The sequence below is a fragment of the Thunnus maccoyii genome, chromosome 10, assembly GCF_910596095.1.
Source record: "Thunnus maccoyii chromosome 10, fThuMac1.1, whole genome shotgun sequence".
Lineage (NCBI taxonomy): Eukaryota > Metazoa > Chordata > Actinopteri > Scombriformes > Scombridae > Thunnus > Thunnus maccoyii.
This window is the reverse complement of record NC_056542.1, coordinates 30,396,486-30,417,708: the sequence shown is the minus strand read 5'-3', so window position 1 is coordinate 30,417,708 and position 21,223 is coordinate 30,396,486. Positions and strand designations below refer to the sequence as shown.

Sequence of the window (21,223 nt, the reverse complement as noted above, 5' to 3'; positions counted from 1 at the left end):
ATATTTTAATCTTGTGCCACATTATACTTTTACTCCTCTACATTTCATACTTTCTGCATACTTTTTACTCCATATTTATATTTAATATAAATATGGAGTAATATTTAGAGGTTACTAGCTTTATACATACTTTTAAAAATCTAATAATGATAATATTGATCAATATACTATTATTGTTGTTAGCTATTATTATTATTATGATTATTATTATTATCAGTAGTAGTAGTAGTAGTAGTAGTAGTAGTAGTATCATTATTATATAATTTTTTAACCATATTTAAACTGTAATGGAGTACTTTGACATTGTGTTGTTGATATGACAAATAATCTCGATACCTCTTTCACGACTGTATCAGATAAAAAAAACATGCAAAATGCAATAATTATCTATTGCACTTGAGATAATTACAGAGCTCGTGTGTCATCGCGAGATGTGAGCGCGAGATTTCACTCGGCGGTAGGTGGAGCCTGCACACAGCAGAGTGGAGTCGGTATCCAGGCAGCTGCTCTCTCTGCCTTTCTGACAGCTAGGCTAGCTTGTAAACAACACCAAAAAGCCCCGACGGTGTCTGGGAGAATCTAATGACTGAACACACAGCTGTTTTTACTAGTAGTCCCCGTGTCCGTGGGTATTCTTGTTTTATATCTTCTGCCCCTGCTCCGGCTCGTCTCTACAACATATTGAGGCACTGATGCTGCCTAAATGAGCTAACCTCACAACTGTCTTCAAAGACAAAAGCAACATTTTTTTTTTGTTGTGACCAAGGTAAGAATTATTCTACTGAAAATTACTTTTATTTGTTTGTTCTGGAACAAATACGAGTTGTAGCGATACAATTCTGTTAGTTTGACTGTCACAGGGCTTTGCCTTTGCAGGTGTTGGTATTTCAGAAATGAGTGTGTCCAGCTGCTGCCTCGTAAGCTTCCAGCTGACATACGGTATAGTTCAAAATATGTTTATAGACGTGTGTATAAATGTACCAAATCTAGCCCGGAAAATTGATTTAGCAAATACATGTCGATGTCCACTGACTTCTTGAATGTTTTAATGTCGTACACCTTTTAAAATGTAGTTTTAAAATATACTTTGAATTAATTTTTGATTAGATGAATGAATTTGTCAGCAGAGCATAGCTTGGAAGGACACATTTCCAGTGTGCAAATAGAAATTCTGAATGAATATGAATTTATTCTTTTCCATACATTTTAGTATAGTTTGACACATTTGCAAACATATTCCAAAGTACAAGTAGTTTTACATTTACAATACATGTAAACGTGTTTTTGCACCATAGGAAGGTGCGTGATGAGGTGGTCAGTAACAGGGTGGGGAAAGCTGATATTCACTAAGCAACCATCTATAACACTAAATATTAATATATATATTATTATTATATTATTTCCATCAGTTTTCTATAATGTCTTCTTTAACTTGAACAGTGTAGATAAACTCTAATCCATAGATTAAAGGTGTATGAGTTGACTTTTAGTGTGTGTATCTCCCCAGCTACGTTTAATTATGCGTCTACCCAGCTCTGTAGTATGTATCAATAATATGTAATGGTGATGTTCAGGGCATAAATCTAAGACAAATTGTGCCATGTTGTAGCTGTACAGTTTGCGTAAATGAAAACAGACTGATAAGTTTACCTTTGTTGATTAGAGGTCGTCTTGTCTGCTCCACAATCATACCAGTGCTGCCAAAATGAAAATACCATAATGCCGCTTGTGTGGTTTTTAGGATCAATCAATTCCCGGATGAGATGTTATTTCATGTCCCTTCTTCATTTTGTCCCGTCCACAAACAGATGTGTTAGGTTCTAACACATACAGCCAATGGACCAGATTTAGGAAAACTTAAGAAACCACAGTGATGTGGTTTATTTTAATCCTCCTGCCATCCAAATGTAGGTCTTGACCCCAAACTTGAGAAAGGCTGTTGCACAGTCTGATGACGCCAGACGCTTCTGATTGGATGTATTTGCCGTAACTTAATGTGAAATCTCGTCAACAAGATAACGATATTGTATGCAGTTTGATTTCATTTGTCAATTTCCTTTGTTTTCTCTGCCCTCTTTCCCGGTCTCTGGGTCTGTGGTGCAGACCCGGAGCTCTCCCCATTATACTGTCACTTTGATCTGCATTTCTGCTCATGTGTTTGGGGATAACTAAAAGCCATTTTGTGCAACTTCTCACAAAACTGAACCGCTGACTTGTGCAGGAAAAAGTGAATTTGGATCACCCTCTGTGAATACTCTTGCATTTGCAAGGGGAAAGTGTGCTTGCAGTCTCGCCTCTAAAATAACTGATATTCATGTATTTCCACATCCTCTAACTGCCGAGCAGAACTGACTTGCATGGCTTTTCAAAGTGTCATAGTGGATGCACTGACACACAGTATGTGGTTCCGTACTTTGTTAGAAAACAGATTATGCATTAGGGTAACTCTCAAAATACACTTCTGCACATAAACGTCTCTGCAGGGAGATTCATACTGTGAAAGAGCTTTTTGGGCCGATCGCAGCTCACAGAGGCTTGCGGAGGCAAAATTTCTGGCAATGACTTCAATACGGAACCAAAGGAGGTGCATCCAATGACTGTTGTCATTCTGGGCTGTATCAGTTTCTACATGAAATTCTACAAGTGACTTTTTGTTTCAATTTCTGCAATGGCCTTCCAGTTCTGGCATTTCATTGACTTTTTCCCCGATATTATTATTGGTAAATGTAGCACATGTGAGTGCTATAGGGTTGCAGATATTCATGTGCAGGCCAATGCAGGCTCACTAAAGTGCAGACATTACCCTTGAAGCTAGTTAAGGCCCCAGCAAACAATGCATTTTCTAAGAAATTCGAAACCCATGCATGTAAACTGAAATCTCATGAAGCTGTTATGAATTATGTAGGCTATAATTTGAAGCCTTTTCAATAATAGTGATCCAGCTAAATGATTTGCAAGCTCGTGGAGACTTGCACTGTCTAAAGATTCAGGTTTCTTCCTGACTTCATTTTTTATTTTGCCTTCCTGAGGTTTCAGACACAAGGGAAATACGGTTGCCAAAGGCTTCATCCCAACTAGAAACTGTCCATTCAGATGCATCAGTCATATTTGTTCAGGTAAAACACATCCATTCTCTGTGTTTTTGACACCGAAACAATTGAGGTTTTTAGAAATGGTCTTGAGTGGACCAATCTAACAACATCACTCTCCTGTTTTAACTTTGCAGAGTAACTGTGCTGAATTGTGTCTGTCCCACACCTTACCGAGATGTTGGCTGTGAACAGTTTTTTTCCTTTTTAAAGGCTCAGCGTGCTGGAAACGAATTAGGTCTCACCTGTTCCTAATGGCTACCCTCAAAGGTGGGGCAAAAAGCCTGGCATCTAGCCTGCTCCTGGGTGCATTACGCTGCCTCCCCGATTTCATTTTCTTTTTTCAGACATTCTCTCCTCAGAGACATTCATTCATCTCCTCAAATTCTGCAATTGGAAATGGGGTTTCAGATGCTGTTAGATGATTGGACAGGGAATTCATTGGAACCTTACTGAAGCCTGTAGCTGTTCTCTTATTGTTAGAATATTTCACTGTGGATTCAATAACAAAATGACTAAAGTGTGGACCTAGTCAAAGTTTTTATAGACTAGTGTACTAGTTTTGAAGTTAAAATTTAAACTAGCCTTGCTGTTGAAAGCTTGCCAGATATATTAGCTTGCCATTCTTTCACTGGTTTGCAGTGCCATGGGAGCAGGATTTGTAATCATACTAATAATAGTATAATTATTAGTTTAAACACCACTAGAAGGTTCTGAACAAGTTTCCTCCTCTCCCTCAGTGTCCTTCAGAAATTTTAACAGGATGAAAATCCCTCCAAATTCTCATGTTACCCAAGAAAATGGATGGCAGCAGCAACTATAGAGCTTGAACACTTGCAGACATCTTCGGTTGTACATCCACTCTTTCGCCTTCTATTTCCGTCCCTTTCTGGAATATTGCCTGTTGTCCTGGGGCAGTGCTGAAGTGCTGTGCTGCGGTGTTTTTAGAGGATGTCCTTCTCACTTTGTTCCTCTTTGTCTGTCTGTCACTAACACACACACGCGCACACACACACACACAAACACACACCAACACACACAGTCTGCAGATTGTCCAACGTTTCTCTTGTGTCCCTTGGGAGAAGAGACAGTACAGTGCATTACACAGTCCTGGCTTTGTATCCTCTGTATTTCAGAAGGCATAGTAGTTCACTGTTAGCGAATGATATAGAGAAGGGTGAAAATGTTATTAACTAGCAGGCTATCAATCAAGCGAGTAATCAGTCTCAGTTTGCAATAGGCAAGTAGTGAGACATGTGACGTGTCAAACACAGACTAGGGGCATTTTCTGACATACTCACTGCCAGTCATTATGAAGCAGCAAGCCTATTTTCACCACTAGACTGGATGGCATTGCACTGCGTTTATGTAACAGAACAATGGCGTGCGTGAGTGTGTGTGACTGTGTATGCCTGTCTGTCCAAACGTGTTTGAGAAAGAGATGCAAAGTGAGAGAAAGGGTATGAGTCTTGTCTTTGTACAGCCAGATAATGGCTGCTGGGCCATTAATTCTCCCCAGTGCCACACTGAGCACCCAGCAGCTTGATCCAACCTGACAGGCCACATTTGGTCCAGAAATAAAGATGACGAGAAATAAGGACGCATCATCACGGCCAGAAGAGATCAGCAATCAAAGTGGCCAAAGGGAAAGAAAAGCAGGTAGCGGCAGGAAGAATAAGGAGCAAAGTGATACAGTTTTTGCACTACTTTTCTTTTTGAATGTGTATTTAAGAAGCATGTCAGGGATCTCGGAGGTAATTCGGAGGGGGAGAAATGTAGAGAAAGAGAGAAGGTTAACTCCAAAGATGGGGGGGGACGGTGAGTTGCAAGGAATGATGAACACCAGGGAGCAAATGAGCAGCGACAGCACAGGGCTACCGCCACCACTCCCCTCCCGTAGCCCCCTCAGCTTTGGCTTTCCAGGATTCTCATTAAAATGCATTAGACTCTCTAGGCTGCCCTGCGCCGCCTTCCTCCACATCATCGGGGTGCTTATCATCTCAGAGCAAACAGATATGCTAACCAGTAATACTGGGGAAGCTGTAGCTTCAGTGTCAGCCTCGAAGCCAGCGCTGAGAGAGAGAGGTGACTGACAAGCGCTTTATAAGGGGAGTATGGTGGTCTTGAATCGATTTTATTGAAGATTATCAAGAATAAAATGGTGAAGGAGACATGACAGTTACAGATCAGTGGGCTTACTCCTGAAGTCCAAAGGAAAACAGACACTCAACAGTAAGATTTACACTGATGAACATGTACAAATAAATGATGACCCTAAAGGAGCTTTCAGACAGGGAGCTGCTACCATTACAGCTGCCCAGTGATGCTGGCATTCCTCTTTGAATGTGCGGCAGGAGAAGGCAACTCTGCTGCTGAGGCTACAGGCTACCTCCAGTCCTAACAACCTGTACCTCAGGCTACAGATTGCGGTGATACATCTACTGTAATCTCATCATGCAGCTTAATAGAGTAGCTTGCAAGTAAAGTGAAGACTATATAAAATGATTTATATTGTAGATATAGCTTATGTTGCTTATGTTGTTGTTTTTGTTCCAAGAGCAATTGATTGATGATTTTGTACACTGCTGGTGAAAAGGTGTATAATTCAGGGTACTTGGATGCCAGGAAAACTTACTCCTATATTGTTTTTCCTATTCTGGTTTCTGTGGTTGCCATGTCAGGCATAAGTTAAAGTATTGTGAACTGCGGTATCAGCAGCAAATACCATGGATGTATCAAGAGAACTGGATACAGCGTTGGAGATGGGGCCCCATTCATTCCTATGAAAGCTGCTCAGTGGTGCATGAAGTCAAAAAAGCCATTTCTCACTGTAAAGAAATTTCCCGGATGAAAACATGCTGGGCATGCTCTATGGGTCCCATGCACCCATGGACCATGCTCAGTAGAGACTTCCGTCAGGTGAGACGGCTAACTTCTGGTTTAGCCCTCCGGCTAACTTGAATGGGAATAAAACAATTCAATCACGCTGCTTTTCTAGACTTTTGAAATGTGATCGGACCAAATGGATCAAATGTAATTCTATGAGAAAAAGTCGTTTTGGCCAGTGTGCATCACGTGATGTTGTAATTACACAGTTTGGCCACTGTCAAATTTGCTTCAAAGTTTGGTTCTGTTCCTGTATCCAGTTCTATTTATACATCCGTGGCAAATACCCATGTGGGTACCTGAAAGTGAAAGCTAACATTCCTCAAGGCCTGGTCAAACCAGCATTTAAAACCAAGTTTCATTTCAATGGAATCGCTGCCATCGTGTGTCACTCACATTGGCACGTAAATCCTGCAAATCTACATGACAGTAAGCAAGCTAGCTAGATGTTCCAGTCTTACTTGTGAGTTAGCTACAGCAGTTTTCCAACGAGCCCTGCTAATAGTCAATATGTCACCAAGCTTCTGGCACCTTGTATTATGCAAAGATGTGTGGATGAACTTTGCTGTGCCACTTTCTGGTGTGACCATGGCTTTACAGTGAAGACCCATATGAATGAATAAATTGTATGACACCCCATTCACCCCTCCTCTCACTTGTTTCTATGTGTGTATGTGTGTCAACTCTTGCAAGCTAGCGAGTAGCTTTGCTTGTTAGCAAACAAAACAATGTCCCAAAAATTAACGTGAATTTGGACAAAGTAGCACACCATTTTTGTTTCCCAAAGGCAAGAGACAGCAGAAGGATCTCCAAACTAAAATATAATGATCTTCTCCTCCTTGGACATTTATCCACACCACGTGATCAGTTTACGTCACATGATCTTAGTCTGGGAAACATCCACTGAGGAGTGACTGAACCCAGCAGCTGGAACCCAGACCAATCAGAAAACTATTGAAAGGGTTTAGATGATGACTTTCAAACACCTCAAATATTAACAACAACTACAATGCAGAAGGAAAACCAAGCATGAATCAGTAAAGGGTTGAAACACGCTTCAATCGTAACCTTCTCCTCACCTTAAACACAACTGATTTCATTGGATAGTTTGACCCTTGTTAGACATGGACTGAGGAAAATTGTCATTTGGGTCAGTAAAATTGGGTTTTGGTTGAGGTTTCTTTTTGCTTTAAGACAACAATACTGCTATGTTGTTTACTTCTTAAGTCACAGCAGCACTGGTTTCTTCAGTGATGTGGAGCTGCATGCAGGACAGTCTAGGCTGTTAGGAGAAAACGTCTAATGAAGGTTCAGTATCATTCTAATGATGCAATTATGTAGTGTAAGCCTGTAACTCAGCGTCAAGCCAACAAAAGCTAGATTCTATGCAAAGGACAGGAAACTTTACTGTTTTTGTCATTTTGTAGCATCCATTTACCATATCTCATACCTTTAGCATAAACTTGGCTGTGAATGTTTAAAGTTTTGTTTGCTTAGTTCTACTTGGGTTTAAGGGCCTTTTCACACCTGAAAGTCAGAAACAAGGTTCATGTTTTTGTTGCACTGTATACATTTAATCTGGCTAGGTTTGGTTTCACATTGCAATTATGTGAGCACACCAAAGAACTTTACATGACATATCTACGTCCTGTCATCATCACCTGCGTGGGCTGCGTCTCCCTATACTTGACTTCGATTGGCTTGTAGATGGGCGTGAGTCTGACATTACTGTGTTGTCAGTTCGGGGGTAGCCTTCTATCGCCGTTTGAATTGATGGCTAAAAATGAATGACAGTTTCTTTATCCTCCTCTCTCCTCCTCTATGTGCCCTATGTGCACATAAAGGACGATAGCCTACCGGAAAAGTCCAAACCATCCAAAAAATGTTTTCACGCTAGAAACGAGCTGAACCCTGGTGCAGTTTGATCCAGACCGAGACCACCTCTTTTCGTCAGACCAAGGTTCGGCTGTTTGGTCCAGACCATTGGCCGGGGGAGGTTTCACACCTGTAATTTTGGTTCGGATCAAACTGAAAAGTCTGAAAGTCTGGACCAAACGAGGTAGGTGTGAAAGGGCCCTAAAACTCTAGAAGAAAACAAACATGCTTTTATGCACACACACAAAATAGTTTTGCTCTATAATCATGTCTTATTTGGAGAATATATTTTCTACATCACTGCATGTATGTTTGCTACTTCATGCATACTCTCAGGCAGCTAGAGGAAAAGTACTATACATATAGGCGGATTGCCTCAAGGTTTATTAGGCAGAGAAATCCAACTACAGAAGTGCTGATTTACAAAAAGGTTGTGTGTATTCTAACTTGCCTGGTAGCTTATGTGGTAGTTCTCAACTATGGCAGAGTGGTGTGCAGCGGAGTGTGCACAGCTCTGGTTTTGAATTTTTATTTGAATGTTAAGAAAATTAGTGTCAAAACTCGTGCATGAATTTCATCATAATGGAATCAGCCTTTGACAACCCCCGACCCTTGCATTTATTAAATCTCTTGTAATTATTTGCCTGCTAGAAAATGATAGTACAAGTCAAATGTTGATGTAACTAGGCTAACTGGGGGCTGAGAGCTGTGTTGTTGCCAGCTCACACAGCTGTTGTTCCACAGTGAGGCTATGGTGCCTTTAGAAATAGTAGATGTGGATCCTGACTTTTGATAATTCAATTCAGTACAGAAGTGCACACTATTGAAAAAGGTTTTATTGCTTTAATCAAGACTTTTAAAGCTCCATTGATCGCTATTTTATATTATAATTAAATCAAATTACCACATGTAATGTGAAAAAGATGCTTTGTAGTGATTAACCCACAGAAAAAAATCAACTCTGCAGCTCTGCAGTGTTTTAGCCTCTTTTAGCTAATTGTTTTTGGAATAATTGCACATTTACTTTATGCTTCAGTCTCAATGTTCTCATCAGATGTGTTTCCAGCAGCAGGCAGCTTCAGCAAACAAGCTCTGATAAATCAACTGTATACCAACTGCCCAGCACCAATATGTTAGACAAACTTAGTGAGTTGCTGGTAATTAAAGTTGTACATTTGGCAGCTAAATAGCCAAATGTTTTCTCGAGAGGTTTTGAAGACCAAAACAGCGCAAAAAGAGAGAGAATATTGAATCGACATTCAGCATGTTGCAAGATACATCACTCCAGTGGGATGATAATGTTGCTCTCTGTCTGCTCGATGTGTAAGTAGGCATGTTTGCCAACATGTTAGCCATAACAACTGTATGTGTGTCATGTTTTGGACTGCCCCCTCTACTGCCTAATGGCCACAAATTGATTCATGCAGCTCTAAAGCAGCACTTGGGTCCACTTTGTTTAAACTGTGCATGGCCTCGTTAATCTGAGACTGCTGTCTACAGCTGCAGCTCCACACACATCACTACTAAACCACAGAATTAAAGGATGTAAAACAACCAAGGGTTGTGTTTCATTTTTAGTTCTCAGTGTGTGCTGTACACAGTCCTGACAAGGATTGAACACTTGTTGGATACTATCCTGTTTTTGTGAGGCATCTGTTTCAGAAGGGAATTCAATGTAATGCCATCAATGTTCATGCAACATTTCACTGAGATCCTGGCTTGTCCAAAAAGAAAGAGTACTTACATTCTTTGAATGGGTTTGTGTCCGCTTTCCACATTTAACCATCTTGTAAAGGAGAAACCTAGTTTCCTCTACCAGTGTTAGGGATTGGAAAATCTTTTTAGATTTTTAGCAGGAAAAGCACAGCTGGAACTGCTAACATTAACAATGGCTCACTTCCATTCAAGTATCCAAGGAAGCCATACTGATTAACCATCATGCACTATACCAGGGTCATGAATTTGGAAAAACTAAATGAGATTAAGCCATTAAGCCATTAATATTATTACTTGCACCCACGCTTTCTCTGCTTTGACGTGTAAATATGTCAGCTGTGAAACATCTCTTTTCTGTTGGAGAAAGCAGATTTTGTGGCGATGGATACGCCCAACCAGGTCTCCAGCAGGGTTGGAAACCAAAAATGCATGTGCACAACAAGGCTTTTGCCACAGTTGCATAGTGAGAAAAAACATGTGGTCTCTTACTTCAGAGTCCACTCAATCCAAATGCTATAACCAGGAAGAACTCCACAGGCTTATATTACTAATACACTGAAAATTTGCCTGCCTTACAGTAGTTATGAATTATTGCTGGGGAAAGGGGAGTAATCTGATTTACTGCTGCATGTAAACATGAGTTGTACAGCAAGCAGGTAAACATGTTCTCTGATTTCCTGCCTTAACCTAATTTCTCCAAATAACCTGATTTCTTTCTGAGCATGTAAAGGTAGTGAGACAGAGCACGCATCTGTAGGCCAGCAGCCAAGATCATGTACAAGTACAAGGAAGTACATGTACAAGGAGCTAAAAGTAGGGCTTTAATTATCTTTAATATTACCATTTATTTTTACAGAATTAGTTATTAAAGGTTTTTGATTAGTATCTCTCAAGAGTTTTCTCTCATTTATTGCTTAATTCATGACTATGAGATGGAGGAAATATCAGAATGAAGAGACTTGGACACAGAGGCAGTTGGTTACTTAACAGCATACACACTCAGAAATAGAATATGGATATGAAACCATTCCCCAGTGTTAGCATAGCTCAGGAGACGGATCTCAGCTCACATTTGATTATATTTGGAACTGCTGTGACCTTTTGCTAATTTGAACATTTTTATTCTCCGGCAGTATCTTGGCTCACTCTTTTACACTGCTGACAGGATAAAAAAGCCACTTGTCTTCAAGGTCAGTTTAAATGACTACACATGCGCACGCATAGATCGGATTCAGGAAAATGTCGTCATGTTTTAGGCCTCGTTTAGCCTAATTTTGACCTGCTTGTTCTAAATAACCTGACCAGAACCAAAAAACAGAACAGCTCACAGTGTCCAGGTCTCTGTTTATAGCCTGTAACATGTGGTGATGCAAATGAGGGCGTTTTGTGCGTGCTGTGGTGTCTTGCAGTCGCTTTGACATTTCGCAGCTTTCGGTTTCTTGGCACAGGCAAATTGCAGAGGGCATTCACATGCATCCCTGTGGGAGCCAGTGTGCAGCGAGAGGGATTAAGCAGCACTGCTGGCACTGTGAGCCTCGCGCTGCCCTTGTCCTTGTGGACTGAAGGAGCATGCAGGATGCCTAATGTTAGCCTCGCTAGCAGCCTCCTCTTCACACTTCATTTCACTTTATTTTGGCTGCTGTGTCAGCATCAGGGCGATACTACAGTATCTTTGTGTATGGTGCTTTGATTCACATCCACTGTGCTTCTCCATGACATTCTGTCATAGGGAATAGCATTAAGCTCTCTTTATCGGCTTATTATGCAGCAAGTGATTTCTGAAGGGACTGAAGACAACCCTTTGGTAGTCTTTAAGACCTGCATTGCTTTCTCTTTTGAATTTAGTACATTTATTTGCATATAAATAATTGATTTTTCTCTTTGCTGTTCGCATTTGCTGCTTATCCAGATTCACTTGCTTCTTCTTGTATAACAGCTTATCCAACAGCATATGCTTTTTTGTACAACAGTATTGAAGGTCACCAATAAAGCCTTTTATTACTGTACCTGACTCAAGGCAGTTTCACCAGTAAGGTTAACAGTGAAGGAGTTGTCAGGGTCCATGGCTATGGAATGGCTTCCAGTCATAATTTTGTAAAGACTGGCCTACAGTTCAGACCTAAAAAAAAAGTAGAAGTGGCCATGGTCATACCAAGGACACTACGCATTAGTGTGTACATACAGATAAAATGACACAGTCAGCTCTCATGCAAATGAGGAGGGCACAGTGCCACATCAGATAGAAGAAAATGTGCTTTTTTGTATACGTGTCCTGCCTTATTTTACTGGAGATCAAAAACAGTCTCCCTATGTTTTACTTTTTCTTGGTTTTGTTATCGGTAATTTCTTTGTAATAGTTCCACTTCTGCAACACCTTATTCACGCGCATACATGTACACATACATGTGTTCCAAATGAGCTGTCCAAAGCAAACTACCTGCTAAGGCAGTGTGATAGTATTATAATTATCTTTGCCATACTGTATGTAATGCAATTATTGCAGATGTGTAAATAGAGATGCTAGAGTATTTCAAAAGTTTTTAATCAGATTTTTTTTTTTTTATTCAAGGATATGAACACAGATGCTATATAGACATTGAACACACCATAACATACCTGTCAGAAAATATAGAACATACCACCATACCAATAGCAGCTTACCTTCAGCCCCTTCTACCCACCCTTCAAAAGAAAGAATAAAAAAAAAGAAAAAAGAAAAAGAAAAAACCACTCACCCTGGGACCTGTAGAACTGGTAGTGCAGAATCATTGGATAATCAAGGATGAGCACAGTGAATGTGGATCAAGTACACAACAGGCAGCAAAAGATCATGACAGTTAAAGGAATCACACAAGAGACTCTTCAATGCTTCAGCTGCTGTGAGCCATATATCCAGATTCACCTCTTTAGCCCCATTTATACGAGCTGTTGATAACTTCAACGCACTGCAATCATTTTCTTTGCAGCTTTTAGACCTGAAGGCACTGTACGCTTCTGATATTTAGGGACCCAGAGCAAAGAAATGTCATTCAAAATCAAAACTGGTATGGTCGCAGGTACTGTCTCTGAAATGAGAACTGTCAGTTTGGAAGGAACATCCTGTCAAAATTGGGAAACAGACGGGCATTCCCACGTCGTGTAGAAATGTGCCGGGAATATTTAAAGAGCACAAGGTGCACAAGGCCTCACCGATGACTTTGATGAGATAGAAATAGTCCCTGACCGGGACTAATTAAACAAGGACATTACAAGTTATCTAAAGTTACAGACCAAAATATCAATAAGGAAGTTCAGTGAAAACTACAATCTCCATGTTAGCACCACTACCCAATCACATTGCGTGACAAAATATGACAGTGTCTGTGACACAAAATTCTCCAGGTGCGTGATATGAAAGGAAAGTGCAGAGTGACACTTTTTTCTGTCGAAATTACATCATTTCTATCGAGTGACACTTATCAAAAGTGTCAAGCAACCTACCATAAATCAGCCTTAAGCTGTAAATATAAGAAGGATGTGCCGGGCAAGTTGAAGAACCTGGAGCAGTTGAGTTATAATCGGCCCAAACCGTAATTGACATTGCCTGTTAGAGATGTTCACAAACAGGACATCTGCAAGAGACCAAGAATGCACCATTCCTTCCTCCAGTGTGCACCATGAGACAGCCGCTTGAGGATCAAACCATGCGACCAAATATTCCAAAAATTTTTTAAAGATATTTGTTAAAAGTAAACTGATAATGAAATGTCCTTAGATTAACTCTTAATAAAGTACATAGTCTAATGAACCTACTAAAATACAAGAGAAAGCTTTGCTGTTTTTATTTGAGAAGATAAATATTAATTGCTTTTCTTTTTAAACCTTTGGATCAAGATTGTATTGTGCGTGTTGTTATAAGCCTCCCTTCACCACACTAGACATAATCTTACTCATCCTAAATCATTCTTATCAATTCTGTGACCCTTGCGTGCCAGCGTTCACCCTTGATCCTGCCCATTTCTATATTTTAAGCACGCAAACTGTCACTACAGCTGGTTTGTAAATCAGATTATTCCATTTTTATGAGCAAGAACAAACCTCTCTTCAGTCTACAGCCCATAGTCAGTGAAGTCTACTGAAACATTCAGTTCATTTTTAATAGTGAAGAAAGTCACATTAAGATGTAAAATGCTGGATTTGTCAAATACTAGCTCTGTTTTTATCTTAAAGTAGATGATAGCTGCATGTTTGACATTCAGAGTACAGCAGCAAGACTTATGTTTTTTATGCATTCGCATTTTTCTCAGTTCTCTGGTGCAGCTGAATGTTGCTGCATTTTGAACTGTCCATATTGTGCCCATGTGTGTTCACTGAGTTTGATCACTAAGAATGACCCTGTTGCAAGTGACATATTGTACTTGCTGGGATGTCAAAAATAGCCCAGGGACTCTGCTTGGCTCCTGCAGAACAGAGAGAGAGTGTGCAAGAAAAAGGAGCAGTGTAAAGACAAAGAATGCAATAACTGGGGAAGAAAAAAGCAAAAATGCAAATCGTGTAAAGCAGAAACTGGGAATAGAATGAGACGGTGTGCAAGATAAAGGGGAGTATTAGGGAGAAGTGAGAGCAGTGATAGAAATATAGTGAGGTATGGAAAATTACCCAAGAAAGCGAGAGAGAAAGAAACAAGATGTGGTTAGAAAGGTAAAAAATGAAAGACAAGAGTTTATCTACATGTTGCCAGTACAGGCACATGTCAGCGTGTTGTTCATGTCTGCTAGTATGTGTGTGTACGCCTTTACTCCTGTCTTGATTTGATCTGATTTAGTTAACTTTCCATTACAAAGCCAGCTTCAAAGAGGAAAACAGTTGCAAAATTCAATATTGTCAGATTATGGTCAGACCATGTCATCATATCACCAGATTATCCCTCTCACTCCTCTCAGCTGTGTGTAGGTGTGTATCGATATGTGCATGTGACTCATGCATTTGTAAAAGTGAGGAATAAAGCAGCAAGTAATTAATTTATCTGATAACCTTTTCTTGTAAGTTCATTAAGCTAGTCCTCAGATGGGTATTTAGCATGCTAGTTGCCTCGTGTTTGCAGGCAGCTGCTGGCCGTTAGCCGTTGGTTTGATTTAGAGTCTCTCAATGACTCACTTGTTCTTTCAGTATGCAGATGAGTAGAGTTGAGAGGAATACTCTTGTTCTTTTCTCTGTGCTTCCTCACAGTCTAATTTGTCTTGACATATCCAGGGAGGGTGACAGGGGATGTAAGGTTAGGAAAATGTCTCATTTGTTCGCCAAGGTAAACAACCACTATTCCCAAAGGTGAGAGCTGAAACCTGCTTTGATGAATCACTGGTTTGTAGCGTTTACATAAAGAGCACTGCAGCATTATAGACCCGACTATTGATTTGTTAGTTACATATTAGCTCTCTTTTGTGTCTCCTGAACCGGTGGCTTAAGAAAAACTTATGTCTTCTCTTCTTTTCCCTTCTTTCCTTTCTCCCCTCCTACCCTGCCCTTTTCTTTCCCTTCTCTCCTGTCGCCAACCCCTGCTCCACCATCTTTTGCTCTCTCCTCTCCCCTTCCTAAGTCACTGCCTGGCGGCGGATGTCTCGTCGCCTCCCTCTGAGGTCGGAGGCCAGTCGGAGTCGGGAGGTGGGTCCTCAGCAGCAGCAGTGATGCGGGCTTCAGTGGCAGGCTGCAGGATGAGCGTGGGTGCACTCATTAATGGGCTGCTGGTCTCTGTGGTCGCAGCTTTGCTTTGGAAGTACTCCAAGCTGAGTGAGCATGCTGCCCTGCTGGAGGAAGAGCTGCACATGACACAACAGTCCCAAGAGCTTTCGCAGGCCCGCATCGACTATCATGTCGCCCTACAGGCTCTCCATGAACACGGCACCCGCATGGTCTGCACCGGCAAAATGCACACCGACCGCATCTGCCGCTTCGACTACCTCTGCTACTGCTCGGAGGCAGAGGAGTTTGTGTTCTTCCACTCCAATTCCTCTGTCATGTTGCCTAACCTGGGGTCAAGGCGCTTCCAACCTGCCCTGCTGGACTTGTCCTCAGTAGAGGATCACAACACCCAGTACTTCAACTTTTTAGAGCTCCCAGCTGCTGCTTTGAAGTTCATGCCCAAGCCTGTGTTCGTACCGGATGTGACACTGATACTGAATAGATTTAATCCCGATAACCTAATGCATGTATTCCACGATGATCTACTTCCAGCCTTCTATACCATGAAACAGTATTCAGACCTGGATGATGAGGCTCGTCTGGTGTTCATGGAGGGCTGGGGTGAAGGCCCGCACTTTGACCTTTACCGGCTTTTGAGCAGCAAGCAGCCACTACTCAAAGAACAGCTTAGGAACTTTGGAAAGCTAATGTGTTTTACCAAATCTTACGTTGGCTTGTCCAAGATGACTACTTGGTACCAGTATGGATTTGTCCAGCCACAAGGGCCCAAAGCTAACATCTTGGTCTCAGGGAACGAGATCCGGCAGTTTGCTGAGGCTCTGATGGAGAAAATGAACATCACAAGGTTAGAGGAGGCAGAGAAGGATGGAGGGAGTGTTGAAGATGAGAAGGAGAAGAGGGATGAATACATTGTTGTGTTCAGTCGTTCAACAACAAGGCTGATACTGAACGAAGCCGAGCTAATCATGGCGCTGGCCCAGGAGTTCCAGATGAGGGTGGTCACAGTTTCTCTAGAGGAACAGTCTTTCCCCAGCATTGTCCAGGTGATCAGTGGTGCTTCCATGTTAGTCAGCATGCATGGAGCTCAGCTTATCACCTCACTCTTCCTCCCCAGGGGAGCTACTGTGGTGGAGCTGTTCCCCTTCGCTGTGAACTCAGAGCAGTACACCCCATATAAAACCCTTACCTCCCTTCCAGGCATGGATCTTCATTATGTTTCCTGGAGGAACACTCAGGAAGAGAACACTGTCACCCATCCAGACAGACCCTGGGAACAAGGAGGCATCGCTCACTTGGATAAGGAGGAGCAAGAGCGAATACTGACCAGCAAAGATGTCCCCAGGCACCTGTGCTGCCGGAATCCGGAGTGGCTCTTCCGAATCTACCAGGACACTTTGGTAGACATCCCTTCCTTCCTGGAAACCCTGAAGGAGGGAATGAAGACCAAGCCCAACTTAAAGAAGTCCAAACCAGCCAGTACAGTCCATCCGGGTCGGGTCAGAGAAGCCCAGTGTCAGACTTCAGTACAAACCACCAATGAGGCTAAACTCACAGTCTCCTGGCAGATCCCATGGAATCTGAAATACCTGAAAGTAAGAGAGGTGAAGTACGAGGTGTGGATCCAGGAGCAGGGAGAGAATACCTACATGCCTTATATCCTTCCCCAGCAGAACTACACTTTTTCAGAAAACATTAAGCCCTTCACCACCTACCTGGTGTGGGTCAGATGTATCTTCAACAAGAACCTCCTGGGCCCCTTTGCAGATGTTCTTATGTGCAGGACCTAGTGCAAACACCTTGCCAGTTTGTTGCTGTGCAGTTTCTCATGAAAGTTGAGTCTTGTTTGTTCCAGACAATCAAATTGGAACAGTGGACCGGACAAACTGTAATCAGTTTGTCCAGTCGGGGCTGGTAAATGTAAAATGGCTTGTTTCTATAATCTGAGAACAAGATATTGAACTCTTGCACAGTGATGTTTTCTTGCCCAGCACAGAGAACAGTGTGATGGGTACCACAGGGCCAGAACTCAATGGCAACAGCCACTAATGAATGGAAAGTATATCTCTTGTACCTATGAAAGACAGAAAGTGCTATATGATACCATGTCTCTACTGATAATACCAGAATTCAAATCAGCAGATTTATTTATGTGCAGAATAATATATAACATGTTTTTTAGTATTAGTCAAAACACTGATTCTTTACCTTTTACAGTATGCAATGTAGCTTTTCTGTGGAGAGCAAGAGAAATTTTAGGATAGCAAGGTTTTTTATGTTTTCTGACTTGTCCAGTGTCTACCGTGTGTGTGATACCCATGTGGCATAGTTAATTACCAATTGTTTAATTACATACACCATTATTTGCAGAACCTAGCCAAAACCAAAGCAACCTTTTTGACATTATTTTGCCAATTGTCATTCATGCCAAATTACTTTCTCATGTTATGGATATTTCATACTTCTGTCTGCAAAGAACTTTACAGTTTTAAACCCTGTCTCTAAAAACGTCGTAAAGGAGTTTTGTAACGGAAGTGACAAACAGAAGAATTTCTTGAAGGCCACAGTAATCAATGTTTTTGACCCCAAAAGCACAGTTATGTGTAAATTCCTAATACCTGCTTGAGCATTTTATGATGAAAGATACTGTTCTTTAACAGAGTTATCTTAAAATTGTTCCCTTATGTGTTATAAATATAACAACACACTAGAGTTTGTTTCCACAGCACCCAGCCACAAATAATTTACATCCGTTTTACTGCATAAATAAATTATTTTTGTCTAATTGGCACTAATTACAACAGTGATCATTATAATTTTCTGTGGAGAGTAAATCTATTACGTCAGGCTATAATTAGTGTAAAGCAGTTTCCCTCCTGTAAGCAGCTATGCTGCTGGACAGTCGGATTTAACTGCCTTGTGTAAAAGCATTTTCATTAAGATAACAAGATATGTTGCTGCATACAGTAGGATTCCACTGCCTTGTGTAAAACTGTTAATTAAGATAAAATTCCCAGTTACGTGTGTGTTTGGTTTTCTCAAAGGTTTTCTACAGTGGCTGATAAGAACAAGTCTACTGTTGAATTTTAAACTAAAACAACAGCCATCCAGAACTGGCTGTTGAAGATACTGTTTTTGTGTCATTTGCTGATGAAATTCTGCTTGTTGGTAGCTAGCTAGACTGCAAAAATGTATTTATTTTTTTAGACACTTGAAGTGGAGATGACAGTAAGTGGTAGTAGAACTGTAGGAAGAGATGGTTTATGGAATGGCACAAGTTAACAATACACTGCCACCAACATATTGTGTAAACCTATTGTGCCATTGTTGAGACGATGTCATGTACTTTTTCTTGTACTTTATACCTATGACCAGTCCTCTAAACATTACAATAACCTCTTTGTAGTGTTTCGACTGATGGCCATTAAGAGGATCATTTTCCTTTGCCTGAAATCAGAATCATGGAATTGGCCATGTATCACTTATTTCAGTTTTTTAAAAATGAAGTTCTGATGCAGTTCTGTTTGTCAATGCACGTTTAAGAGATTATGTTTGAGCCACTGTTGTGTGTGCTGAATGTGACGTTTTAGATATGTATGTGTTCGTACTGTCTGTTAAATTTCTGTGTGCCCCTGCCCCACCTTAGCGGGGACATCATACTGTATGTGTTGAGTGAAGTGAGAGTGTACAAGTTGCTGTTTTCTACATTAGCAGATAGTTGGAGTTTCTTTTTCAGTAACTGTGATTGAATAAAGAAGCTTATTTCTTACAGTATCTGTTGCATCTTGTGTGTCTGCTTAATCAATGCAAGTTTTCTTTCAGGATTTAATCATGCAATTTTTACTGAATTATAACAACTTTGACAGAAGAGCATATATTACAGGCATGAACATCACAAAGCAAACAAGAAAAAAGGAGGCTGAAATATTAAACACACTTCAATAATCAAAAAAATAAGCTGTTCTCATTACCTTTTATCTTGGCACTGAACCTTTCTATTGGAAGAAAGAAACATTCTCTGTGTCATTGTATTGGAGTCATTTTTTTCCCTCTGATTCAATTAAATACTGTAAATTGCATTTGCTTGCTGAGAGAGCTTTGATTTGTCTAAGGTTTCTTCTTAAGGTTGCACCTCAAATTAAAACTGCCCAGGTCAATCCCTAATGCAATGCAATGCAAGGTAGTTACAACGGTCAGTTTCTTAATACACTAACTGGATCTGCTGGATGTCAATATTGTTGATGTGAGGTATTCCTTGCAGCCTAATGTAATATATAAAAGGCTGGAATGCCAGCTGGATGGTGCTGGCAGCATCCCTGGGACCCTGGACTCCAGGGGTTCTGAAAGCTCCAGTCATACTGTATTCCAAATGATTTGTGCTAATTAAATTGAGATATTTTAAGTCAATTGACCACACTGCAGATCTGGGGCCAGGTAGCACATGGAAAAACTACACATTTCACAGAGAATGGGAGGAACAATAACTGAGTTTTGCCACGGGGCACCCCTGCAGGTTAATCCAGCCATGTTGGACTTTTTTTTCAGAAATCTTAAGATATGTGCAGGGCAGCACATCAAGCCATCATACAAATAAGAAATAAAACATGTATTTCAGCAATTCATATTATTGTGTTAGTGATGGATCATTTGCCAAAAAGGTCAAGGGAGCTTGAAGAAGATTTTTGTTCTTATGAAAAACTTCAGTACCTTAGAATAGTTGGGTGGCTTGAGGAAACATTTAAAGGGGAACTCCATCACTGTAAAATCATATCAAGTGATGTCTCTCAAGTCAGCGTTGGTTGGGGCTAAAGACTATGAGTTTGAAAAGGAAAAAAATCAGAGTGAGGTAATCAGACCTCTGTAGCCCACTCCTCATCTCTGCTTGAGGCTAGTAGCTCCAGGCTACATTAGCTGCTACTAGCATAATGCACCCCAATCTGTACAGTTTAGTGAATCAAATCAAGTCGAGTACCATTGTGGGTAATGTAGATGCCAGGTTTTGACAAGGAAGAAGAAAATGTGGAATATCTCTGCATCTATTTTGGTTCATTAAAAAAAACTGTCCACTGGGAGTGTGACAACATTATAGGACAGTAATGCTAAATCGTTAGAGTACAATTTCCTGAGCATGTAAGTTATAAAAAATGAACTGAATTCATTATACAATTATTTTGGCAGGACTTCAAAGCATTAAGCCCCAGTCCCAAAATTACACCTTTACTCTAAACTGTAGATTAATGGCAAAGTGGATTCCATCTATAATCACTCCTCATAGGGAAATTATGTTTTTTATTGCCCACTGTAAACAGATCAGAGGTCACAATAAGCCACATAAGAGCTGTTATGTTGCTTGTAGTGATTCAGTGTTTGGCTCAAGGACGCTTCAGCAGTGCTGTTGCTCATTGAAATGGAGCTCTAGCTTTAGCCCAGGTGCTCTGGTTAGAGTCTGTGTAATCACTCGGTTACACTGAAGGAGATAAAGGAGCCGCTCCCTGTGGCACTGCATTATCAGGCCATGGAGTGAAGCAAATGAATTGGCCTCTCTTATACAAAGACACAGTTTCATGTGCTGTCTTCTTACAGAACATTTGTGATAAAGAGCACAGAGAAGCAAAAGTCTCCTACAGTGTGAATATAACACCTTTAATTACCATCATCATTTAATAACATTAAATAATTAATGGTGCTTAACTGCTTATTCTTGTTCAGGGTCACTGTGGGCTGGAGCATATCCCAGCATGCATTTGGCAGAAGGAAGGAAGAAACCAGGAATGAGAACTCGAGCAGTTAAGATCACTTGAATTGAATACAACTGGACAGTGGGTGAAACATACACTATCACAGGGTGGGCATGAAACAGTGAGCCAGGAATCAAACTAAGGTTATTTTTGATATTTGGTTACAAACAAATTCTGTTTTATTACAACTTGAGTCTAATTTTTGTAGTTTGGGGTATTTCTTCTATAGGTTATAATAAGATC

The 21,223-nt window shown here is 40.8% G+C and overlaps 1 protein-coding gene across 1 annotated transcript; it reads left to right on the top strand.

Annotated features, from left to right (window-relative positions):
• The first annotated feature begins 474 nt into the window (after positions 1-474).
• Positions 475-19,016, top strand: pomgnt2 (protein O-linked mannose N-acetylglucosaminyltransferase 2 (beta 1,4-)). The gene is made up of 2 exons (XM_042424866.1): positions 475-766; positions 15,142-19,016. The coding sequence occupies exon 2, from the start codon at positions 15,230-15,232 to the stop codon at positions 17,030-17,032; it is 1,803 nt and encodes a 600-aa protein (XP_042280800.1). The 5' UTR covers positions 475-766; positions 15,142-15,229; the 3' UTR covers positions 17,033-19,016.
• Positions 19,017-21,223: the final 2,207 nt, after the last annotated feature.

What these genes read in the sequence shown, in the direction of transcription:
- pomgnt2 (XM_042424866.1), top strand. Translation starts at nt 15,230, where the DNA reads ATGCGGGCTTCAGTGGCAGGCTGCAGGATGAGCGTGGGTGCACTCATT.